Source organism: Indicator indicator, chromosome 1 (genome assembly GCF_027791375.1).
Source record: "Indicator indicator isolate 239-I01 chromosome 1, UM_Iind_1.1, whole genome shotgun sequence".
Classification (NCBI taxonomy): Eukaryota; Metazoa; Chordata; class Aves; order Piciformes; family Indicatoridae; genus Indicator; species Indicator indicator.
In genome coordinates, this window is record NC_072010.1 from 86225960 (window position 1) to 86249354 (window position 23395).

Here is a 23395-nt window from a genome sequence, read left to right on the forward strand (position 1 = left end):
CCCCTAATGAATCACTTAATAAACAACTTCTTTAAAGTTTGTGTTTACTAAGGAAAATTATATTTTAAAAGGGAGATTCAGTAGTTAAAAAAAAAAAAGAGACAAAATTCTTCTTTTGAAGGCTGATGACTGGCAAAAGACAGACTTTAAGAATATGGAAATTCTTCCTGGACACATTTTTATATTAATATTGGTAGCAGCCCAATATTACTGGAAAGTATGCAGAGTTACAACAGAAAATTTACAAAGCCAACAGTTATAAAAGAAGAGCCTTAGTTGTGGTTTTGTCTTGATTACTGTTACCTTCCAGCTGAAACCTGGACAAGCCTAGAAGAGTCCATGGGTCATACAGTTGTCTTTACTAAAGACACTACCTCTTCAAGCACAGTATCATGGTTTTGTCTTGCATATACTAAACAGCATCGAAACATGAGAATTTTTGCTGTTTTGTTGTAGTCCTGCTATGCAAACTATATTAAAAAATTGTTAAGGCAAGGATCTTTATAACTACCCACAACTTGCAGTTTTGAAGTTCAGGTGAGGATGAAATGACTAATTCTGGAAGAGCTGTAAAATTTATGTGCCTAAATTCAGAAAGGCATATGAGGAAGTCAACCACTCTGTTAGCACACAGGTTTTACTAGTGATTGCTAATTTGACTTTAAAAGACTCATTAAGCTGATGTTTATTCATATCTACAAACATACAGCTGCCCACTGTAAGAACTAACATCATGACTTTTTTCTTTTTCAGTATATCAGCTGCTCTCGTTTTTACTTATTTTAAGTAGTTCCTAACATTAGTGGCTCAATTAACGTCAAGTAAAATAAAAATGTGATGTTAACAAGATCTTACACCTTATGTTAACCAACTGAAGACAAAAAGCCCTCACTATATTAAAACACACAATTTATTTCAATATATGTAGTTCTCATCCTGTACTACTCTTCCAGAAACTGGCGATATGTACTTAAATTTTAACAGAAATTTATTTTTCATTATGTTTCCCTACTTTCACTTTATTACCCAGTTGAGTGCATATGAGTCTGGAGTCATCTTCTTAGTATCAAGAAAAGAGCAGAGTTCAGGTTCATGGTACTGAAGAAGCAGTCTAAATAGATGAAATGGTCTTCCCTTCATGAAACAATCTCTGAAAAGCAGTAGTGAAAATAATCAAAAACCTCTCGTGATATTCCAGTTGACAGACTTTCAGTAGCAATTCTTTTCAGTTGTATGCAATTTCCTGTATCATTCCTTTAATTCACAGGGATTGATCAAGTCAACTTGCCTCAAGAGCACCAAAAAACAACCCCCCAAGCCCTAAAACCAAAAAGAACAAAAAAAACCCAAAAACTTAAAACCCCACTGTATTAATAAGAGAGGAGAAAGCACAAAATACTGTCAATATTTGATAGAGTATATATACAGAAATATTCAAAACAGATTTTAAATAGCAAAACAAATTTAGCATGGTATCAATGTTATTAACAAAAATCAAACTTTGTTTTGATGAAAAAAAGAAGCTATTTTCTGCCCTCTGTTAGAGACAGTTGATGTAATTTAAGCAGATGTAAGGGACTTCTCTCTTGTGGACTCTGAGATGAAATACACTTTTATTACCTACTTGTAGAATTTTAATTAGTTTACCACCTTACAAGCTCTCATACAAATCACTCTCTACCCAACCACATCTGAGATAGTTTTTTCTTCTACTCCTGGTCCCAACACATAGTAATGACTTAAGACTTCAATATTAACTCTTGGTCCACTTTGAAGAGTTAAAAAACCTCATCATCATGGAGGAAAAGCAGCAAGAAAATAGGTAATCCAGAAGATACTTAATATCAAAAACCTTGAAGAGTAACAGAGTCTCCAAGGTAAAAAAAGCAAACTCTCCCTCATCTAAAACAGCCTTTATGGCTTTTTCTTTACTCTTCCGTTGGCTTGCAAGAGATGTTTTCAGGGGAAAAAAAAATTAAAGAGAAGGTCTAGGCTTTGCTATACATTTACCCCACCTATTGTCAATATTTTGTTACAGTAAATTTTTCATTAGCTACAAAAATTAGAAAATTAATTTTAAAAACACCTGTATGATTTAAAGAACAAAACTGTCAAAAAGTTAAAACCAAAACTTTTATCCAATAGTAGGGGTGGTCCAGCAGTCAAATGCCAAATGAAGACCAAACTGACCTAAGTGGAGATTTGCAAGTCTACTATATATTACCTTTCACTCTTCTATCGAGAGTGGGGAGGAGAAAGAAAGAAAATCCTCCACATCTCATTAAAACACCACCTAGGTTCTTAGAGAAACTCAAACACTGGACACTCTAAAAGCCTTCTGTGGCTGAAAGTACATGAATTATGTGACCATGATGCCACTGTCCCCAAGCAGTTTGCAAGCCCAAGAGTATTTTAACTCAAAAATGAACACAACCTGAGTCAAGTCTCAGAACTGATAAATGTTTCCTGCCACAACACCAAGCATAATTTTCGTATTATGGTCACACATCCAGCAGCTCAGCTGGAATTTCCTCTCCAGTCAATCAGATTAAGATCTTTAATTACCCACTATCCATATATTATTCGAGAAGGTCTGTAACCAAGAAGACCCTGTAGCCTTGCTGGACTGTCATAGTCCTACTTGAACTTACATTAAAAAAAAAAAAATAATGAGAGCACCTGGGCAACAGCATGAAAACCTCCAACTTAAAAAAAAAAAAAAAAAAAAATCAGTTCAGTCCCAAAAGTTTCAACTACTTCTTCTAAAGAGATTTTGAGACTTAATTTGTGCTTTTGAAGTATTTTGAAGTGAGAGGTATAAAAGCATTTCAGCTATCAAAAATGCTAGGAAAGTAAAGTAAAAATGCTTTCACAAAACGTCTATGAATTAAACAAGTACTTCTGATATCGCATGAAATGACAGTTGTTCTTTAAAAGGCATGCTGGCTCTCCATCAGTCATATGCTAAACTTCCTTTTTACATCTTAAACCAACTCAATCATCTCCTGCGCTCAAATCAACAGGTATTGAGAGACGGCTCAATTTATTACCGTAGAAAGGAATTTGGTAACTACTATAAACAGTGCTACTCTAGGTGAAACCAACATGCACATTCTTTCAGAAAAAGCTTTTAATGCCAACAAAAATAGTACACAGACAAAACAAAGACAGTTTTACCTTGGAATGAATTTATTCATGATAGCATAAAAGCAGTTGTATAAATCACTGCGTGGCAAACGAAGGTGCACCAGAGGTTTGAGTAGATGTATCCAGCCGAGGCAAGAGCTGTATGTAACATTACGTGATTTACAATAAAAAGTAATAACAGACTCAATATCCAAAAGCAATACTGACTTCTCCTCTTCTGGCACTGACAGCTGGTCTGAAATAGGCACAGAAATATAAAGTGTATTAATGACTTTTCAAAGAAATGGAATGAGATTATTTCATAGCATAATTGAACTGATAGAGAGGGTTTGGGGGAAGTTCTGTAATCAGTGTACCCAGTTAAACACTTCTAAACTACTGTCATTATTGAGTTGGATGCACACATAATGCTTAAATCTTATAGAATCATAGAATTGTTTCGGCTGGAAAAGCCCTCGGCCAACCCAACTCCACCACGACCATTAAACCACGTCCCAAAGTGCCATGTTCACATATTTCTAGACACCTCCAGGGACATTGACTCCACCACCTCCCTGGGCAGCTTGTTCCAACGCCTGACCACTCTTGCAGTAAAGAATTTTTTCCTAATATCCAACCTAAAGCTCCCCTGGCACAATTTCAGGCCATAGTTACAAAGCATCTTTCACTAGTTCTGAAGCATCTACCAGCACAGACTCTTATTTAAAAGGCTGACAACACTTCAGAAAAAGTACTGGTATCCATCTCACTTGAGGCAATGAATCTAAGACATACTGAAACGTATCAGCACCAAATCCCAAATTGTGTCTTCCTCCACATGACGAAAGCACCACTTAACTTACTTACAGTCAAATATATTGATATTTATTACACAGATTTTAGTGATACCAGACTTTAGTGTAAGTTCATACAATTTTTACTTTAATATTAAACACCTATTGAGATTATAAATTTAAAAATCTAAGTAAAGTACACTTATGAATTATATATTTTGGCAATAAATTTGTTTTAATCCATTCAGATGAGGTCTATTTTACTGTAGTAAAACTGACTTACAGTAAAAGAAGGAATAACCATGTTATTTCCTGCACTGGAGGAAAACGTGCCTGCACACTACATTAATGCAATGGCATTAAAGTTCTAACAAATATTTTCCTCCTTCAATTATAAGAAGCCCATGAGTCTCATTACTGTTAATAAAATTTCTAAAGTTTTTAATACTTTTCCATCAAAGCCAGTTGATATTTGACACTACGTATCCTTTACCAGTTGACATCTGACACTACCTTTCCTTTACCAGTTGACATTTGACACTACCTTTCCTTTACCTGTCAGGAAAACAAAATAGTACATAAAGTGGAAAATTTATCTTAAATTTTGGTGACTACATTGGTAAATCATTGAGAGATTTAATCCAACACAAAATTGAAATACCTTCCTTCACTCTAGACTGACCTCACATTTATTACTTTAACCAGTTTAATACTGTTACATATCACAAAATATTTGCCAATTAAAACAAAAGGAGAACTAACAGACATTAAAGTGCTTCATTTTGTATGCTATGCATCCTAACTGGGACGTTTTGCCATCTTAGTGAAAACACTCTATGATTTAATATTACAGTGGAAATCCCCCTGGCTTTCCTCTCTGCTTTCTTTACATGGCATACAGAAAGAAAATAAATTCTACTAGATTGTAGAGCTAAGAAAGTAGAGAACTACGTTTTAAAACCTTAACTTTCAATTGTGCAAGCACAAACTAAAGCATGACCAGTAACGAAATCAAAGTTTCCTTTATCAATGCCCTCAGAAGCATCCTAATTTACAAGTCAGCACCAACTTCATCATCTGATTACTCATATTAATGCTGTTGCACAATGTCATGGATTTGGCCATTTTTGTGATGAGCTGTCAACCAGATTCTGCGTCAGCTCCTTACAGCCATACTGGAATACTATTTCCAGTGTCATGGCAGCATCTTGCTTTCACAAACACACCTCTCATTTTTGCTTAAAACACAATTAAAAGAAAATATATTTCATAGGAACAGTTTTTAAAGTCCAAAACGTTTCATATATTTCTTCCCTTACAGGTCACATACATTTTGGTCCTACAGCAGCTTTTCAGATTAAGAACCAGTCATTAGACAATCAAAACTTTGACATACACTATAGAAAGAGTGTCTGGTGTAAGAGACAGAGCTTGGAAAAAAAAAAATCATTCAGCTCTTAAAGCTTTCTGAGCATGCAAACTATCACTAAGAAGCTAATACTTCAAAATTCCACGAGATCACCTATTTTCAGAAACTAAATACTACTATTTTCTTATGATTATTTCTGATTTTCTCAGCTTTGTAATTGTCCTCCTCAAATCTTCCTTCAAAATACAAACATTCAGGTTATTTAATTCAAATGACAAAGGCCTAAACCAACCGAGAATGCTGAAGTTTTCACATAGAGGATCTGAATGCAATCAAACTTACCAATCAGCTCTTGGCAATCCTCATGAATTATACTCTGTTCAGGTAGGTCTAAAGAGCCATCCCAGGATGCTAGGCTGTCCCCCTTTCCTACAACATTAAGTGCAATCTGAAAATAAAAATAGAACACCCTCTAAATATTTTAGAGCCCTTCTGTAGTTACCTAATTACTGAACTCAGTGATTTAACTCAATAAATAAGATTATTCTAAAATTGAATCAACATACATGCATATTTAAATTCCACTACTACATATCTTCTGTAGAGATGTCTGATAATTAAGTCATTTTATCTCAAATCAAATACAAAGTATTTCCTGCTTCTTGATTTAACCTCATACCTACCTTCCAGACTTTGGCCCTCAGATCAGCAGGCAATGACCTTCCTTGAATGATGCTTCTGACAGTTTCAAGATCACAGCCTCCTTCTTCTAGAGCGTCTGCAAGATCTTTTTCCCTACAATAATGACATTCAATGTGTTTATTGAAAATTAATTACATACTATTCTCCAGTATTTATCTTACATAAATGTAGACTGGAGGTTCCTATTAGGCAAACCCCACATATAGATAAAGGTATATTGTAAAACAACTGGGCAATTACTGAAAATCAGTATTTGAACAATGTTTTTTATTCTTTTTAAGGCTGCTTGTTCAACTTCTAATTCAATTCAACTTACACACAAGAACAAAAATAAGGTCAGGGCTTGCTTTTTCTTTTGTTTGTTTTTATGAAGTGGCAGTGTTGCAAAATATAACATAAAGCCCCCAGTTTAGTTGTAGTTTAACAGTTGAGATCCATGGTAAATTTTCACATGCATACAACATATTCAAATCAAACATTACAGTTCAATTAGATGGTGGAGCTCTTTTAAATAAAATATTGTATGACCTAGAAAACATAAAATCTATTTCAAAGGTTTAGAATAGTCAGCTTTTAACCTCCCATTTCCCTGAAAAGGGTAAGGATCTTTTAGTCAAACACAGCTTTGCCGAACTATAAAGTTCTAGTTCTGTAAGCATGGACATGTGCACAAGACTGAATTAAAATAGACAAAGATGTTAGTGTAGAAAGTAGCAAAATACACAAATTCATGAGACAGTCAAAGAATGGCATTTAAGTTGCTATAGCAAGACAACAAAAGTTCATAAGCATTATAGATAAGAAGGTATGCGTTCAGAAACGATTACTTTACAGTCTGACAGATTCTGCTTTCAACTGTTCCATGTTGTGAACAATGAGAGAACCACATGTGATGATTTCAGGAATTTCAATATCATGTAGCAGAGCAGTGGCAAGACACCAGGTTCACTGGAAAAATAGCAATGGCAGTGATACATACATCCCATAGGCAGAACTTCTCCCCTACTGTATCCTCTCAACTGTTTTCTACAAGCTCTGACATATAGCTTAAGAAAGGCTTTCACAGAATCATAGAATTGTTACAGTTGGAAAAGACCTCCAAGATCACCAAGCCCAGCCATCAACCCAACTACCACCATGGCAATTGAACCATGTCACAAATTGCCATGTTCATACATTTCTAGAACACCTCCAGGTACACTGACTCCACCACATCCTGGGCAGCCTGTTCCAATGCCAGGAAAGAAATGTTTCCTAATATTCAACTCAAACCTCCTCGGCACAATTTCAGGCCATTTCCTCTCAACTCTATCACCTGATACTAGGGAGAACTTTTTCTCAAATACATGAGGAGTTAGACATCCAGGAAGTTTACAACCACAACACAATTGTTTATCTAGGATAGATATTCAAATATGAAGATACATTCCTTGTGGATAACACATCTACCCATGAAGTAACAGATATTGAAGTGTTATCAGTATGACTCTCAATTATTCCATGTTACATACTATGCAGTCAAACAGTGACGGAACAAGAATGTCAGCTATTGAGGTCTTGTCTACTTTTATTTGTATATCTCTACAACTAACTCCTTGATATAAAGGTTCTCAAGTTTGGTTTTCTGAAAGCTTAAGGCATATATTTCTGACTTTCTGAATATCATCCTTTTTGATAAAGAGATTAAAATCTCAATTCTGTGAGAATGGATGCATATACTTGACAATATGCAACAAGCAAGCCTTACATTAGACTTCTCAAAGTGTTTACAAGTTTGAAGAGTAAGCATTTTGCCTGCATTATTATCAGCTAGTACTTTTTGGCAGCACTTTAAATCACTTCTCAGATATACACTGGGGTAACACTAACAGCCTTCTTAAAGTAGTTTTGCAACTTTGGATGAAAGTAAGCACAGTTTACAAAGAGACTGACTTACTTTATTTTCTTACATTGTTAATATTAGAAAATAATAATCCCAAAGCCCACTTATTATAGAACTGCAGCATGTATGGGTGACTATCCCTTTCCTGAGACAGAAATAATATTAGGGAATAACCAAGACAGGTACATTTCCATCAGCTATCCTGCTGACCAATTGTGTATCTAACAAACCAACACTGCAATAGTTAAACCACCAAATCCATTTACCCTGAAAAAAAAAAAAAAAAACTGAAAGAATTGTTTGGAGGACATTTACACAGAGACCCAGCACTCAGCAGAACTGCATGAACTCTAGCGTGATCTAACTTCAATGAAAGCTGACATCAAACATCAGCTGAAGGGAGACAGATGCTTAGATACACTGCAGGTTTCTGTGTATGCTGTGTATGACAGACCAGAGAGCAGCAGTTAGGCTTTGAATTATAGCATGTAAAGTAGGAATAATTGCTACAGATATTAACCAAGCATTAAATAGGCACATGGAAATCAGGAAAAGTTTCTTTACAGAAGGAGTGGTCAGGCATTGTAATAAGTTGCCCAAGGGGGTGGTAGAGTCACCATCCCTGGAGGTGTTCAAGGAACATGTGGATATGGCCCTGTGGGACATGGTTTAATGGCCATGGCAGTGTTAGGTTGGTGGTTGGACTCACTGATCTTAGAGGTCTTTTTCAACTGAAACAATGCTATGTTCCTATGATTCTAAATCAATGCAACAGCTGTGCGCACATTATGTCAGGTCTTAAACTGCAGCACTTGGGGTTTTTTTTATGCCCTTTAAGAAAATGATTTGAGGGAAAAATGTAATTTATTATCTATGAAACAACACTTAAACTTCATCAACACAAATTATAAAAACCACATTTGGGAAAGAAAGTTTCACAAACCCGTAAGTATTAATTCTTCCAGGTACTTAAAAAACGTGGGTCAACATCGCTATCAACTTCAACATGTTATCTGCAAATGTGTGCTTTGTCTGCTTGTTTGATACTATATTACCGTTTGCAAAATCTTTTTCTTAAGTCCTGTCACTTACAGGACACTGTAAAGATGTAAACTATAAAGATGACAGGCAGATGCTAGCTTTACTACATTACCTTAAAGAGCAAGAAAACTGATACACCCATCTGTCACATGAAAAGACATGATGTATTACCAACACTGAGTTAAATTAAATAATAGCAAGGGGAAAAATGAATTATTCTATTACAATTTAATTAGTTACTCTTCTTCCCTATGAACTCCCAAGATTGGTCAAAGTCTAGAAGGATTTTTTTAAAGATTAAGAAAAAATATTTTCTAATAAATATTCTTTCAGACTCACAGAATCAACCAGGTTGGAAGAGACCTCCAGGATCGCCAAATCCACCTGATCACCCAACCCTAACTTATCAACCAGACCATGGCACCAAGTGCCTCATTCAGTCTTTTCTTAAGAAAACACCTCCAGGGATGGTGACTCTACCACCTCCCCCGGCAGCCCATTCCAATGGCAAATCACTCTTTCTGTGAAGAACTTCAAGGTGATTTTGATATTCTAACACATGCCCACTGTCTGTGGCTGACTTATTTCAGTCAGTGTTGCACTATAAATATTCCAGGAAACTGCTAGCAATCTGGATCCTCATCTTTAAAGGTGAAGACAAAAAGAAATGACATCAAGTTGTGCCAAGGGAGGTTCAGGTTGGTTATTAAGAAATATTCCTTCACAGAAAGGGTTATCAGGCATACAAACAGGCTGCCCCAGGGAGGTGGTGAAATCACCATCCCCAGATATTTAAAAGATGTGTGGCTGTGGTGCTGAGGGACCTAGTGCCTTAGCAGTAGTGGTGGGATTGTGAGCTCTAGGTAAGCAAATGGACTTGATGACCTCAAAGGTCTCTTCCAAACTCCATAGACCAAACAGGTCTATGATTCTTTTATGACTAACAATCAGCCAGGAAGTCTTCTGTTCATATGGACAATGATCACACTTTGGAAAGAATGTAGCACTTCATATGTAATTTCCTCCAGATCTGAACATCCTTATTTTCTGCACTGCCATGGCTCCACTGCTTATTTCTAAACGTTGTTCAGAAGTTTGGTTAGCTGTGTAGAATTCCAGCCTATATCCAAGCCATGGTCTGAAAGATTAATTTCCACAAGACAGACTGTTCTAAATGTCATAATGCACTATGTTACTATTATTGTGTCTGAAGTAAATATCCATACTTATAGAATAACCTCTGATATTCATGCCAGTGTGATGAAATATTATAATCAATAGGTAACGAACTTCACAGATATTCAACAAGATTTTTATTGTTAATTAAATCACGTAAGATGTGAGAAAAAGCTCAAGGCAATAAAAATTGATCAACTGTTGGGAATTCAATTTTAGCCATTTTGGGTTTTTTTTGAAGTAGTATTTTTATATGACTCTGAGCTACTTGGCAATAATCACTAATAAACTCTAATGAAGGGATTAAAAAACTCTGAGAATGTGAACAGCAGGGAAAAGATAGTAAGAAGTGTTAAGAAAACTATGAGTCAGTTAATTACAATGTCTGGAATGTACCTGCTGAAGTCCATCACACCTGCTTATTTGTTACTAGCAAAGACAGATCCTTCTGAGCTGCTTCCTCCAAGTCACACTTAATTTTGGGGGAAAACGCTTTGAGAGCCTAAAGTTTTGAATTATGATAGTTACAGTTCCAATGCTAATACATTATTTTCACAGCACAACAGGTAGGAAACAACAACTTCCAGAGTAAGAAGTAGTTTCTTAAACATCTTCACACATCATTCCTGTTTTCTCTATATCAGAAGGCTGCTGCTACCTGACCCCTTACCAAGATTAGCATCACTTTTAATTTCTTTAAAGTTGTTGTCTCCTATGACATCAAGCACATTTTGAAAAAGTCTGAATGTAGTTTTGATAACTGTAGCATGCAAAGAAAAAGGCAGGCACATGTATCACAGTGCTACCATCACAATTATGAGGGTTGCCCGTGCCTATCGTGTTAATGCAGGATTGGACTAATTTGTAACATATTTTGATACCTTTTGTTATTAAAGCTGAACTAAACTGCATTTTAAGCAAAGTTCTTTATTTGAAAAAGCTCACAACTGTACACAGATTTACAACACAGTAATCACAAAGCAGCTTTACTTAAAATAAAATGGGAAGTAAACATAGCTCACAAAAATTTCCAAAGTCAATGGCTAGTATCAGTTTGCTTTTATAGTCATCATTCTACCTTTCCACAGCAAAGAACATAGCTTCCCACCACGAAGTATCTCATCTCTATAGAAGCTGCTCCCCTTTTCCAATATGCTTTGTATAAGCTACTCCGATTCCTGCTTCTAACTTAGAATTCTCCTGACTACGAGAAAGGAGCTTCATGAGCAGCTCTATTAAATTGAAACTAATGAGTGTTTATTCTCTATTGAAAACAAACAACAATAAATCCCTCACATTTACTTCAACATATCCATTGTATTTAGGACACCATTGAATATTTTTTGCAATGGAATTCTGGGGAAAAACATTAATTAAATGACATTTCTACCTCAAGTGTGTTAATTTCACACTTAACTGCAAAGTATTTTTTTGTTTGTGTGCTTTCAGAAGAAATATTATGGCTTCAAGTACCAATAATGCAGATTCTGAGCACATTAAAACAAACATACTCATGTTGTCACTGTTTTGTGAGGCAGCTGGAGTGTATTTTGGGACCCATGCAAACTTAAATGCACAGGAACAACTCCATCTGTGGTTATTTATAGTTACTTAGTTCATGTCTTAGCTTTTAAAGTATAGATATTAAAATAAATAAAAAATACTACTTAATCAAGTTCCCTGAAGCTTGAGTATTAAACATATGCAAAAATGTTCTACAAATTAATTCATAGCTGTCGATATCTTTACCTGTTTGAAAATTTGAATAGCAACAAAACAAATTACATACAAATAATGTCTTTCCTTGTGAAATGAGAAAAAACACTTTAACTTCCAACTACACCCATTTTATCTAATAACAGTCCAACTTTTTTGTGTCTACAATCTATTGGCTAGATGTATTGTATAGACTAAAATTGTTGTTAAAATAATGCACACAAACCCAAGAAATTAAGATTCTACAGCACAGCTTGAAGGCAACCTGTCTCCTTCGTGTTTTCCAGCATTCTTAGCTTTGGACACAGGTCTTCCAACAATGTATCAAATTAATTTTTGAGACTATGCCACCAAATAGCTAAAAAGAAAGTAAATTCATAAACAAGGTCTGAAAGATTCCCCCCCCCCGCCATCTTTAAATCAAAATCTCCTGTATTTACTGAAGAAAAAGCTGACAATCTCCTTTTTCAATAATTCTATAAATAAACTGGGGAGTTAGGGGGGATTTTTTTTTTGTTTGCTTTGGTTTAAAGTTTTATGGTACAGCAGAAAATTCCCCTAGGTTTTGTTAAACAAAACACCAAGCAGTCACTATGAGTGTTAAGGGGTTTAGCTCATCATTACTTTATGCTCCCCTCAAATTACTTACAGCTGCATTCCACGTCAAGCTGACACAACGAAAAACAAAAAGGGCATTTTACTTTAATAAGCATGTCTAGATTCCACATATTAAAGGTGCTGTCACAGTCTCTGAACCCAAAATTACCTCTACCTTTGAATCTCTCTGAAGAACTGAATAGAGGACAAGGAATCAACACTGAGATTTCTGTTCTCAGCAGAGTTCAGGTGTACATTTTACATTTCAGGTGTTTATTTTTTCAACATGAAATGATATTGCACAATCCTATATACTTCAAAACTGTGATAATGTAGTAATTTATACTGAAAAGCTCATTTAGAAGTTAGATACCATACTTAGAAAAATGACTGTTCAACAGCATTCAGATATGTATAGAAGACAACAGTGTAAATCAGTCAACGAAAAAGAAAACATTTAAGCGAATCTGGCTTAAAAAAAAAAAACTAATGCAACAACAAAGCCATGTGAAGTTTCTAAACAAGCTATCAGGAACACAACACAGGGTACAGCTCTAATAACAGGACGCATTCTGGCAATCTGGCATATTTCCCTGCAGCTCCTTCTTAACAGGAATTTCAGCGGTTTGTGGTGCTCTAAGAGACTGTAATACTGTTTCAACATTAGTAATTAAAGAGGTTTTAGGTGTTTTTTTTTCAGAGACTTGAACATGCTTCTTATTCATTGTCCAGAGTTATATTTCAGTGGCAAGACTGAACTATCAATGAGAGTAGGTCCCTAACTTTGTAATCACTGTGCCTATATAAAGTGTTTTTTAAGCTGAAACTAAAAGCAAAAAACAGGCTAAAAATATTACTGATTCATTTTCGTTTGCTAGTAAATGATACTTAATTGTTTTAACCAACAGCTGTATTTATAAAAATCAACCTAGACAAAGAATAAATACTAGCCACTCCTCTATGTGTGTCAAACCTGGTTTCTTTACAGTGAGTTAATGAAATGCAAAAATCAGCCTAGCATAGTTACCAAGAAACTTTAAATCTGTCACATAAAGCCTATAACCATAAACATCAGATAGGAAATGACCATAAAAAGCAGGTCTGTAAGGTAATTGTTTAAAAAGCGTGTACGTGGAAAGGACAAAGAGCAATGATGTGGCACAGACCCACAGGAAAAAATCACATGCAATGCAGAATCTCAAAGAGAAAAACAAAGTGAAAATGCACAGGAATGAGGACGTGGGGTGCAGTAAGAACAGCTTCAGTGGTAAAACACATTGCCTGTTTAAGCCTCAGCAATCTGAAGTGAATATGCATGCAACAAATACTAAAATCACATCACTGTTACCATCAGAACGATCCTATATGCTCCAGAAATAGACTCTATTCTTGCCCTAGAGGTTCAACGTAAAATCCATTATAAGCAATAGCTGCACTGTAAGAGGGTGGCAAGCAAAATCATTCAGAAAACAAGGCAGGACCTATTGTTGCCACCTGCGCTCGCGCAGGTACGCAGAAAAAGGTTAACCTGAACTGAACAAAGCAGCTCCAGTCCAGGTAGACAAGCACACAGGTACACATCGAACAGCTCCCACCACAGATTAAAGCTGTCATTTGCAACTGCAGCAACCGCCTCGCTCCACGCTGGACACGGACAGAGACCGCCTTGTCTCGCCCGTGTTTTGACGGCGGCGCTTTCTCTTTCGGGATCTGGGAACTGTCTCCCCACCCCGGGAACAAGGGTCTGTCCTGAGGCTCGCCCCAGGCTCCTAAGGCGCAGGGGCCTGCCGAGCGAGGGGCTGCCACCCTGTCCCCGCCATGCACTCGGCGGCTGTGAGAACACGGTCGCCCCCACCCTCCCCTAACGCGTGAAGCACAGCCTCAGCCCCACACTCAAGTGCGGCGGTTCCCGGGAGGAGTGGGGGAGAAGCGGCGGCAGGCAGGAAGATTTCGGCCCTTCTCGCCTACCGATCCCTCACCTTTTCTTTCCTCTCCTTTCCCCTCCCTTTCCTCTCTCCTCCGCTCTTGCTCCTCGGTCCCAATGTAGAGGAAAGGGAAGGAAGCAGGAGGAAGGGCACTGACACCCCAGTAACTCACCAGCTGCACGACAACGGCGGCGACACCTCTTCCCCTTCCCCCTCCGCCATAGCTGTTGACGTGCACCCTGCTCGGCCGTAAAGCGCACTCTGGTGGTGTGAGTCTTTTTTTTTTTCCCGACACGCCCCTTCACACGCTCCGGCTCTCGTCCCCGCCTCTCCCGTGAAGTGAAGGCACTCGCCGCAAAGCGCAGAAGCCTGGCACGGCAGGAGGGCGGGGCCGAGGCGGGGCTGAGGCGGGGCCGGCCCGGACTAGCCCGGGCGGGACTTGTTCCTGACGCCGCGACTTTACGAACTCCACCTGGGCCAAGGCTGGGTTTCCCGTTAGAAGGGGTGGTTGTTACGGGGATCATCCTCAGTGGGAGCTCGCCCGATAAGGGTCAGGCCAAGCGGCGCTTACAGCTTTCCGCTCATGCAGATGGTGATTGCCGCGGAGCGAGGCGCTGGGTGGGGTTCTGCCAGAAGGATGTCCCTCTGCTGCGGACTGTGTTCGGTTTCTCTTCCTCTCCTGTGAGGTACAGAAAGGCTTTACCACTGAGTCAGGTCACCCACAGTTGCAGGTGCCATCCCCTAAAAGACTCGGGAATCGGTTTCCTTGGCAGAAAAGACGTGAATATTTTCGGTTTCCCTAAAGGTGAACTGCTTTGCTATGTACAGCTTTGATTATTGAATTACTTCCCCTTGCAGTCAGTGTTGTGCCAGGCTGCGCTCCACGAGCCAAAGAAAAGTGACAAGAAAAGTGGCAAGAACTCTGTTTCTAATCACTGGTTATGTTCACACAAGCAACCTCGGGACGAACAATACTAAAGCTCTGGGTCACGCTGGTTCCTTGCCCATCCACACCCTGAAAGGGCCAAAACACCCTAAAAACAAAACAAAACAAACAAAAAAACCCAAAAACCAACACCAACAAACCAAACAAACAAACCCACTGTGAAACTGCACGAAAATAATTCAAGTCATTTATACACAGAAGAAGAGTGCCACCTTATGATAAATTTGTGTCCTTACACTTGGTTGTTTTACTTCCACAGCTCGCCTCGGGATATGCTCCTGGATGGAAATTCCCGGACTTGAAGTGGGACTGCTCCTGGAAAAGGAAAAGAAAGGGAAAAGGAAAGGAGAGGAGAGGAAAGGGGAAAGAGATACATTCTGGTTTAACTGTGTGAAGGATCCAGCTTCCAAAGAGTCAAGTTCATTCAAAGGTAACACATAACACACACTTGTTCCCAGAAAAGGTTGTATGAATGATTTTAATAAAAAATGTAGGTGTTTTAGAGCATAAAAATAGATTCAGGCAATTCAGGGTAGATTCAGACTGGATATTAGGAAGAGATTCTTTACAGTGAGGGTGGTGAGACGCTGCAGGTTGCCTAGAGAAGTCGTGCATAACCTTTCTCTGGAAGCGTTCAAGGCCGGGTTGGATGAGGCTTTGAGCAACCTGGTCTAGTGGAAGGCGTCCCTGGCTATGGCAGGGGGGTTGGAACCAGATGATCTTTAAGGTCCTTTCCAACCCGAACCATTCTACAAATCTATTAAAAAAAAAAAAAAAGTGTGAAGGAGAAGGTAGTAATTTTAATTCCTCCTCTCTTTTTCTTATTCAATTTGTATTTTTTGCAGAAACCCCCACCAAAACAAAAAAAACCCACTCCGAAACCGACCCCCATCCCCAAACAAAAAATAATTTAAAAAAAAAAAGCCAATGGCCCCTTGCCCCTTCCTCCTCCCCCCCATACATTTTAAACACCTACTTTTATTATTGAGGATAAAACCCTTATGAGATGTCTTTGAGACATCGTTTTCTGCTGGCTGGCTGGCAGTGCTAGAAAGGGGGCGGGGGAAGGACCGACAACCACCCCATGGTGCTCGGCAGTGCGCAAGCGCGGCCCGGGGGCGGTGCTCGGCCCTCCCCGCGTGGTGGTGGCAGAGGTGGCAGCATGGGGGATACGCTGGAGGAACCGTGGTGGGACGCTCCGGCCGGGGTGGGCAGCACTCCAGGTACTCGTCTCCTGGAGCTCGCCCCTTCATGCTGAGCTTGAAACAGCCTTCCTGGGGGCCAGTCCCCCCCTTCCTTATCCCTCCTCTTTCCTTTTTGATTTTTTATTTTCACTTTCCCCTTCTCCCTCCAGCCACTCGCCTTTCCCTTCTCTGCTTCTTTCTCTCTCATGCGTCTTTTTCCCCCGTGTCTGCTTTTCTCTGCTTGCTACCGGTGATGAGTTTGCTGGTAAACAAATTTTCGGCAGCCCGCTGAGGTATAATCTCTGACCCTTCACACTCGCCATAATTAGGGGCTGAAACAGCAAACGCAAATAACAGCACCGATGTAAACTCAGAAACCCACTTAAAAATACTTAAGTGAATTTTAAAAAGTGGAGCTGGGTTGGGGGGAGAGGGAGAAACCCGCTTGCTTTCAGGTCAGAGCTTAGACGTCCCAATGCATTAATTGAGCTTCTAAACTGTGTTTGCTTCCAAATCGAGTTTCTGTGATAATGTTGCATAATGTGTAGTGATTGCTCTTCCCGGCGTGAAGTTACTTAGAGTTCTGAAACGGTAAATCCGTCGTAGAATGTTTGGAGGGAAAAATAAAAAGCATCACCTGAGTGCTCTCTGGGATGCCTTGTGCTTTGTGTTATTGTAAAAGGGCAAGACTTACACAGGTTTTCTCCAGTCATTGCTCTTTGGAGTACGATTTGCCTGGTTTCTTGATGATTGTAATATCTGTTCCTGATGATTCTGGCTGCCTTTGTACTTGGCTTTTTTCAATGTCTCTTAAAGCACTTTACAGCCTTTGAATCATCAAATTATTTAGGTTGGAACTTCTGTAATGATGAGATGTAGCATGGAAATGTGGGTAAATTCTAGGCAACTAAAATAACTCTAAAACTTTATACTGTCCTACTATATTTTAAAAATATTTTTATTTATTTATTTTTAAATATAGGAGTTACTGGGAATTACCTGCATCTATGAGAAGACTCCACATCTTCCATTCTCTTGACAATGGTTGCTTTTGTCCTGTGAAAAAGTACTTGGAAAATAGTTTGAGAGAAAGCAATATAAAAACTAGTATGTATATATGATAAAGAGGGATCATAAGTTGTAATAAGTCTCCTGAGCCATTCCAATTTTATTGTTCAGTCTCATATAGGTTCCTTAAGCAGTTCCAGTTCCCACAGTAAATGATGTTCACTACGAATTTTTCATTCAGGAGTTCTAAATACCCTAAGAGCCTACTTATACATACTGTCAACCAGAAGTTTCATTGGAGTTAAGCTGATTTTTGTAATGCCGGCAGCTTTCCTTTAGAACTTGGATACAAAGCAAGACTTGGATGATAAACTTTTGACATGATTAATAAACCATCAGCCCTTTGAGGTAGGGCAGTGAACTGCAATTCTTCCAGTTGCCTAAAGCTCATTGGGATTCTTGCAGTTGCATTATGGAGCTACTGAAATAATTCACTAGGGAAGGAACCTCTGGAGATGCCTAATCCAGCCCTGCTCAAAAAGCACTTTATGCACTTTACTCCAAGAACATTCCTTGAATATGTTATGAGTAGTGTGAGTGTTAGACAGAATCACAGAATTGTTTTGGTTAGAAAAGACCTCTAAGACTGAGTCCAACTGTTGACCTAAGACCACAATGGCCGTTATAACATGTCCCAAAGTGCCATGACCATACATTTCTTGAACACCTCCAGGAATGGTGACTTGACCGCTTCCCTGGGCAGCTTGTTCTGATGCCTGACCACTCTTTCAAGATTTTTTTTTTCCTAACATCCTACCTAAACCTGCCTTGGCACAATTTCAGGTCATTTCCTCTCATCCTATCACCAACCCCAATCTCACCTGAATCTCCTTTCAGGGAGTTGTAGAGAGCAATGAGGTCTCCCCTCAACCTCCTCTTCTCTAGGTAGCCTGCTGTCTGTATCCCACCTTTGTAAACTTGTTGGCAGGTTCTTCTTATGGAGCCTCTTGTTGCATTAAGCTGACACAAGCCATCAGTACAGTAAGAAGAACATCTGTTACTTTTATTCGGTGTAGCTATTTTTCATGTACAACAGATGTAAAATTGACAGTTAATGAGTACCACATCTCATGGATACTGTAAAATGCTTTAAAACCACTTGGCACAAAATAGGAAATCAGGGTTTACATAGTGCAATGTAAGCAGCAGTACAAGAAAATGATTGCCCATTTGTGAGCACCTTTAACAAGTTTAGTTCTGTGAAACATCAAGTTTTGTTAAAAAAAAATACTTTCAAGCTTCATTTGCTGACTATTTAAAAAAAAAAAAGGCATTTCTGTCAAACTCTAGGTGAAAAGCAGAAGAATTCAAAATGTGTTTTTAAAATATTGATCTTTTGCCCTGTCCATGAAGACTAACTCTAGGTGACATCCTGACCAATGGAATATTCCTCCTGATAACTCAGTCATCAAAAGTGTCTTAGGTTTTAGCAACCTGTAGTTGGAAGAGGCTGCTTTTAAGGTGAGGTGTATGAAGGATGTTCATACTCAGTTGGAGGATATGAAAACACAAAATATATATCTTGGTGTATGGATATATAAGTAATTCTTAATTTGCTTTTGGCCACATCATTGGAAGTCATTATTTTTTGAATTTATGTTGAAGATTAAAGGTTGTTGCTCTCACTTTGAGACATAAATGTTTACCCTGCTGCAGGTGTATTATAGATGTACAAAACCCCCAACAAACCCCAAACCCAATAATAAAAAGCCCTGAAGGGATTAACCATCTATTTACCTTGTCTCATGACACAAACTAAAAAATCTTGCCCAATAACTTCTTCAGCAAACCTTTAACTTTGAGAGGAGCTTTTTGGGAATAATGTCATTATTCTCACTTCATCAGTGTTGTTAGTGTTACACATGTCCCAAGTAATTTAACTGCAGGACTTCCTTCCCTCCCTTTTTTTCCAGTTCACGTCACAACTATGTCCATCATAATTGTGAGTTTTAAATTGCATTTAGAACTATAAAGGAGAAAATTAGGAATAGTAAGGAGATAGTTTAGTTAGTGCTGGTGAAAGACACCAACTTTTTCCTTTTCTCTCCAGGAACAGAAAGAGCACTTCTCACAGCTCTGTGAAGGTCCACATCTTGCCTGTAGCCAGCATGCCACATCTCTCAAGTATTTTGAAGGAGAGGAATGGACTTCTGGTTTTCAAAAATTCTTCCAGTTTCTTCCTTTTGTGTTACCACTCCTTGTCTTTCATTCTGCATGCTTCCTTTGTCTCCCTTAATCCCCTAAGTGCAGTATCCCTGTTGGTCAGTTTGTTTAGATCCTGAAGTAAGAGCCTATGTGAGCCATGTCCCTCGTAGGTAGAAATGAATTGTGTCATCCCAAAACACAGGAAAATGATTCTTCTGCATGGTACGAAAAGGTGAGAAGTACAACATTGTACTGTGGAGGATGATTTGACAGTACTTACGGAGTCCTTTGTGGGCTCTGAAGCAATGAATTCTATTGCAGGAATTAATTTCTTTCACCATTGGTTTTCTTTTCGTCGTTTAGACTGACAATAAAGGCTGCCACATAGCATCAGTTCATAATATGTGGTTTGCAACTACCCAGATGCAACCTCTTCTTTGTAGCACATTCAGTGGGAGTTTTGTTGCTTGGTTGGAGCTGAGATCTGTTGGTGGGTCGGTGTATCTTTTTTTTTTTTTTTGGCTCATCTGCAAGTTCATGTACTGAAGATACCTCTGTAAGCATGCCAAATTGACAGCTGCTTTTTTACTTTTGTGGGTTTTTTGTGTTTGCACACACTCGTTCTGCAAGTAGCATAACATTTGTGATGGTGCACATCTGTGAAATTTACTTGAATCGGAGCATACATGAATCGGATCCTTGGAACCTTATAGTTAACTTCCAGATTTAGTGAACAAAATGTGAAGCCTTTTTGTTTTAATATGGAAGAGTCATGCTTTAATTACCTGCATTTTGACACAGCTGTGTCTTGTAGGACACAAACTGAAATAAGTTTTAAGTAGACTCATCTTTCTGAACTTTTCCTTTTGTTAAAGTACTCCTACAGAATTTCTTGTGGAGCTGTTGAGGGAGGCACAGGTTTCTGTTGTGGGTTTGCAAAAATAGGCAGCAGCGCTAATGTGTTGTACTGTCTCAGTGGTTAAGTTAAACTTTTAGCTGTGAAATAAAAAAGGTAAAAATCGAGTAACTGAATGCATCAACATCTCTCTTTGCTTCAGCAAAAGGATCATGATTCTGGCTATGGCACTGTGATCACCACCAGCTTTTGCTTTATTTAGGAATTAGGATTTGGCTGTTCTTAAAGAAAGACCTATGTGAAAGGAGTTTTTCCACAATTTGTCAGTTGAGCCATTTAGGCTGTTGGAATGAGCTCTGTTAGGGGAAGAAGAATGAGGGAGACATTAGTACCAGGGAAATAAATTAATTTTTGTGTTTTAAAACAGTAACTTGTGTTAGGTAGTATTACAGGATTCCCAGGGGCTGGGAGGGTGTTCCTTGCAGTAATAATATCTTTTAGCTTTAACTTTCTATAGCAGAAATGTTTTTAAGCTTTAACTTTCTATAGTGAGAAATGTTCTTGTCAGAGCAAAAGTTGCTACTTTTCAGAAAAATGAAAACAACAAACCTGGAGACTACTCTAATGTTTTGATTTTCTTTTGTGCGTTGGCTGAAAGGAAACTTTGAGTGAATTTTAAATCTTTTAAAGAAGTCATGCTTTAAGAAAAGCAAAAGGGAAATTCTCATATATGCGAATTAGAACTACTTGTGCAAAGAGTTAGTTTGGTTTAAAAAAACCCCAAACTTTGCTAAGAGTTATGAATTGGTCACTTATTTGAATGTGTGCAATTGAAAGGAAGGGCAAAGTTGTGGAGGAATGCAAGTAGAAAATTACACTTCTGTGCGAATCAGAATTTACTCTTAAGCTTGACAAAAATTTTGCTCAGTACCAAAACACTGTTTAAGTGAACTGAAATCTAAATACTATGGTTCAATTAAAATGGTGGAAGTTTATACAGCTAATACAAACAATAACCGTCTCAGTTTTTGCATCTGTTTTCCCAGGATAATTATCTGCATGTGAGGAAGGATAATCACACTGGTTAACTCATTGAAGAGACATAGTGCATCTTCAAATTATGCTTTTAAAGTGATGCTTGGCACAACAAGGAGCTCTGCGTTTCTTGAAGTTCTATGATTATAAAAGAGCAGATTACTCCACACTGACACACTTCTTGACTAGACCAACTTTGAAAACAAAACAGCACTTCCTTCAACTCCTCTTCCTTTGACCACATTTCTATAAACCTACTGAGACAACATTACTATTGTTATTATGGAACATATCAAAACTGAATTTATAGTACAAACTTATTTTTATCTCATGTGCTTCTCTATTGTGAGGGCCAAATGCTGGAACTGCGCTAGAAAAATGCAAGCAGAGCTCAGTCCCTTCAGAAATGCAGTTACCTTGGCTCCTAAGAATTTGGTTGTCTCTTCAGGTCTTGTAATTGGTGACCATTGACATGCTGAGCAGTGGGTTTCAGCCTTTTCACCAGTATCAATAACTACTGTTGAAATTTAGATTGCTTAAATGCATTTAATAGACGATAGAAATTTATTTACCTTCTCCCTCCACTTTGAAGGCAAGTTTTAGACACAGTCCTTATAATGTGTAGCTTCCCAGAACTGCTGTCTTGGAGTGGTTTGTTGAGATGTCCAGCAGGAATTTTGACAGGTACTTTGGTTGTACATGTAGGCTTTGGTTTGGGGATCCGAGTTGGACCTGAACGACGTAATGCATCAGTAATCTTGAAATAAACCAAGAAAATAAGTGAAGGATTAAAGAGAAGAAATAGATTGCATATTTAGCTCATCAGTGTCTTTTCTGCCGTGTAAAGCTAAGTGCATTGCTCTTAGAACTGTTTGTCTGAACTCCTTTTTTCTTTATGGTGCTGAGAGTGTAGCTTTGCATTTTATCTGCGTGATTGGTGAATATCAAAGAATTGGAATGCATTGAAATCCTGAGTATAAGTAAGACAGGTTTCCTGTCAGCCCTGACCTGGGCAGCAGTCCTAGGGGCTGACTGAGGAGTGCAGTGCAAAGACTGTGAACGGTGTGACTTCAGAATGAATAATTAGAGAACTCTGACATGCAGTTCTGAGTAGTACCTACTACCAGACCTGAGAGGACATTCTTTGAAAGTGAGCTCAGCATACACAAAATCCATCACAGTCATATTTATTTGCAAAGAACTAACTAGCAAAAAAAAAAAAGAAAAGAAGAGAAAGTTGAAATGAGCACTTAAAAGGGCTGAGGACCTGTGAACACAAGGAGATTACTTGATAGGTATTGTATCTGCAGCTGGGGTTAAACATACACTACTCATCACAAGACTTTTTATACACCTTTGATAATTGAGCAGCAGAGTAAAAGAAGTTCACTGTTTGTTGGTTTGTTTTTTTTTTTTAAATCAAATGTAAATGGTGTTTCAATTAGAACCTTAGAAAACAGCATCAACAGTCAGGTGAATTAAATGAATAAGAATAAGCTAGATCAAAACAAGTTTTGATCTTCTTAGTAGCCATAAAATTCTTCCTGGAATAAGTATTAAAAAAAATCAGTAAGAATTCAAAAGCCTGGAATTTGGCTGTAGATAATCATATGTGACAGGAGTTCTGATAAAGATAAAAGTGAGCCGACCAAGATCATTGGATGTACTCAGTGTGGAGGAGTTTGGTGAAAGTTTGCACATCACCGGCATGCTTAATGGATCATGTGCAAGAAAAAAAATCAGCATGGGATAATTGAAGTCTGAGAACAAAGAAATAGAAAGAATAATAACAGTCTCTCAGAACAGTGTGGTATTTTTCCAGGAATTCTGAAA

The 23395-nt window shown here is 38.2% G+C and overlaps 2 protein-coding genes across 3 annotated transcripts in view; both read right to left on the reverse strand.

The window, feature by feature from the left end:
* The window catches only part of TBC1D23 (TBC1 domain family member 23), a 36497-nt gene extending 21920 nt beyond the window's left edge, over positions 1–14577 (reverse strand). The window contains exons 1-5 of one of the 2 annotated variants that reach the window (XM_054398603.1): positions 14501–14577; positions 5973–6084; positions 5632–5737; positions 3178–3382; positions 1027–1150 (exon numbers count right to left, since the gene is read on the reverse strand). In XM_054398603.1, coding sequence (XP_054254578.1) covers positions 1027–1150; positions 3178–3382; positions 5632–5737; positions 5973–6084; positions 14501–14550 — 597 coding nt within the window. In that variant the 5' untranslated portion in view covers positions 14551–14577. The remainder of the gene's footprint in view (positions 1–1026; positions 1151–3177; positions 3383–5631; positions 5738–5972; positions 6085–14500) is intronic. The other variant, XM_054398526.1, reaches the window with a different exon arrangement.
* Positions 14578–22130: 7553 nt separating this feature from the next.
* The window catches only part of FILIP1L (filamin A interacting protein 1 like), a 90235-nt gene continuing 88970 nt past the window's right edge, over positions 22131–23395 (reverse strand). The window contains exon 2 of the mRNA XM_054399249.1: positions 22131–22319. Within this exon, the coding sequence (XP_054255224.1) occupies positions 22131–22319 (189 nt within the window). The remainder of the gene's footprint in view (positions 22320–23395) is intronic.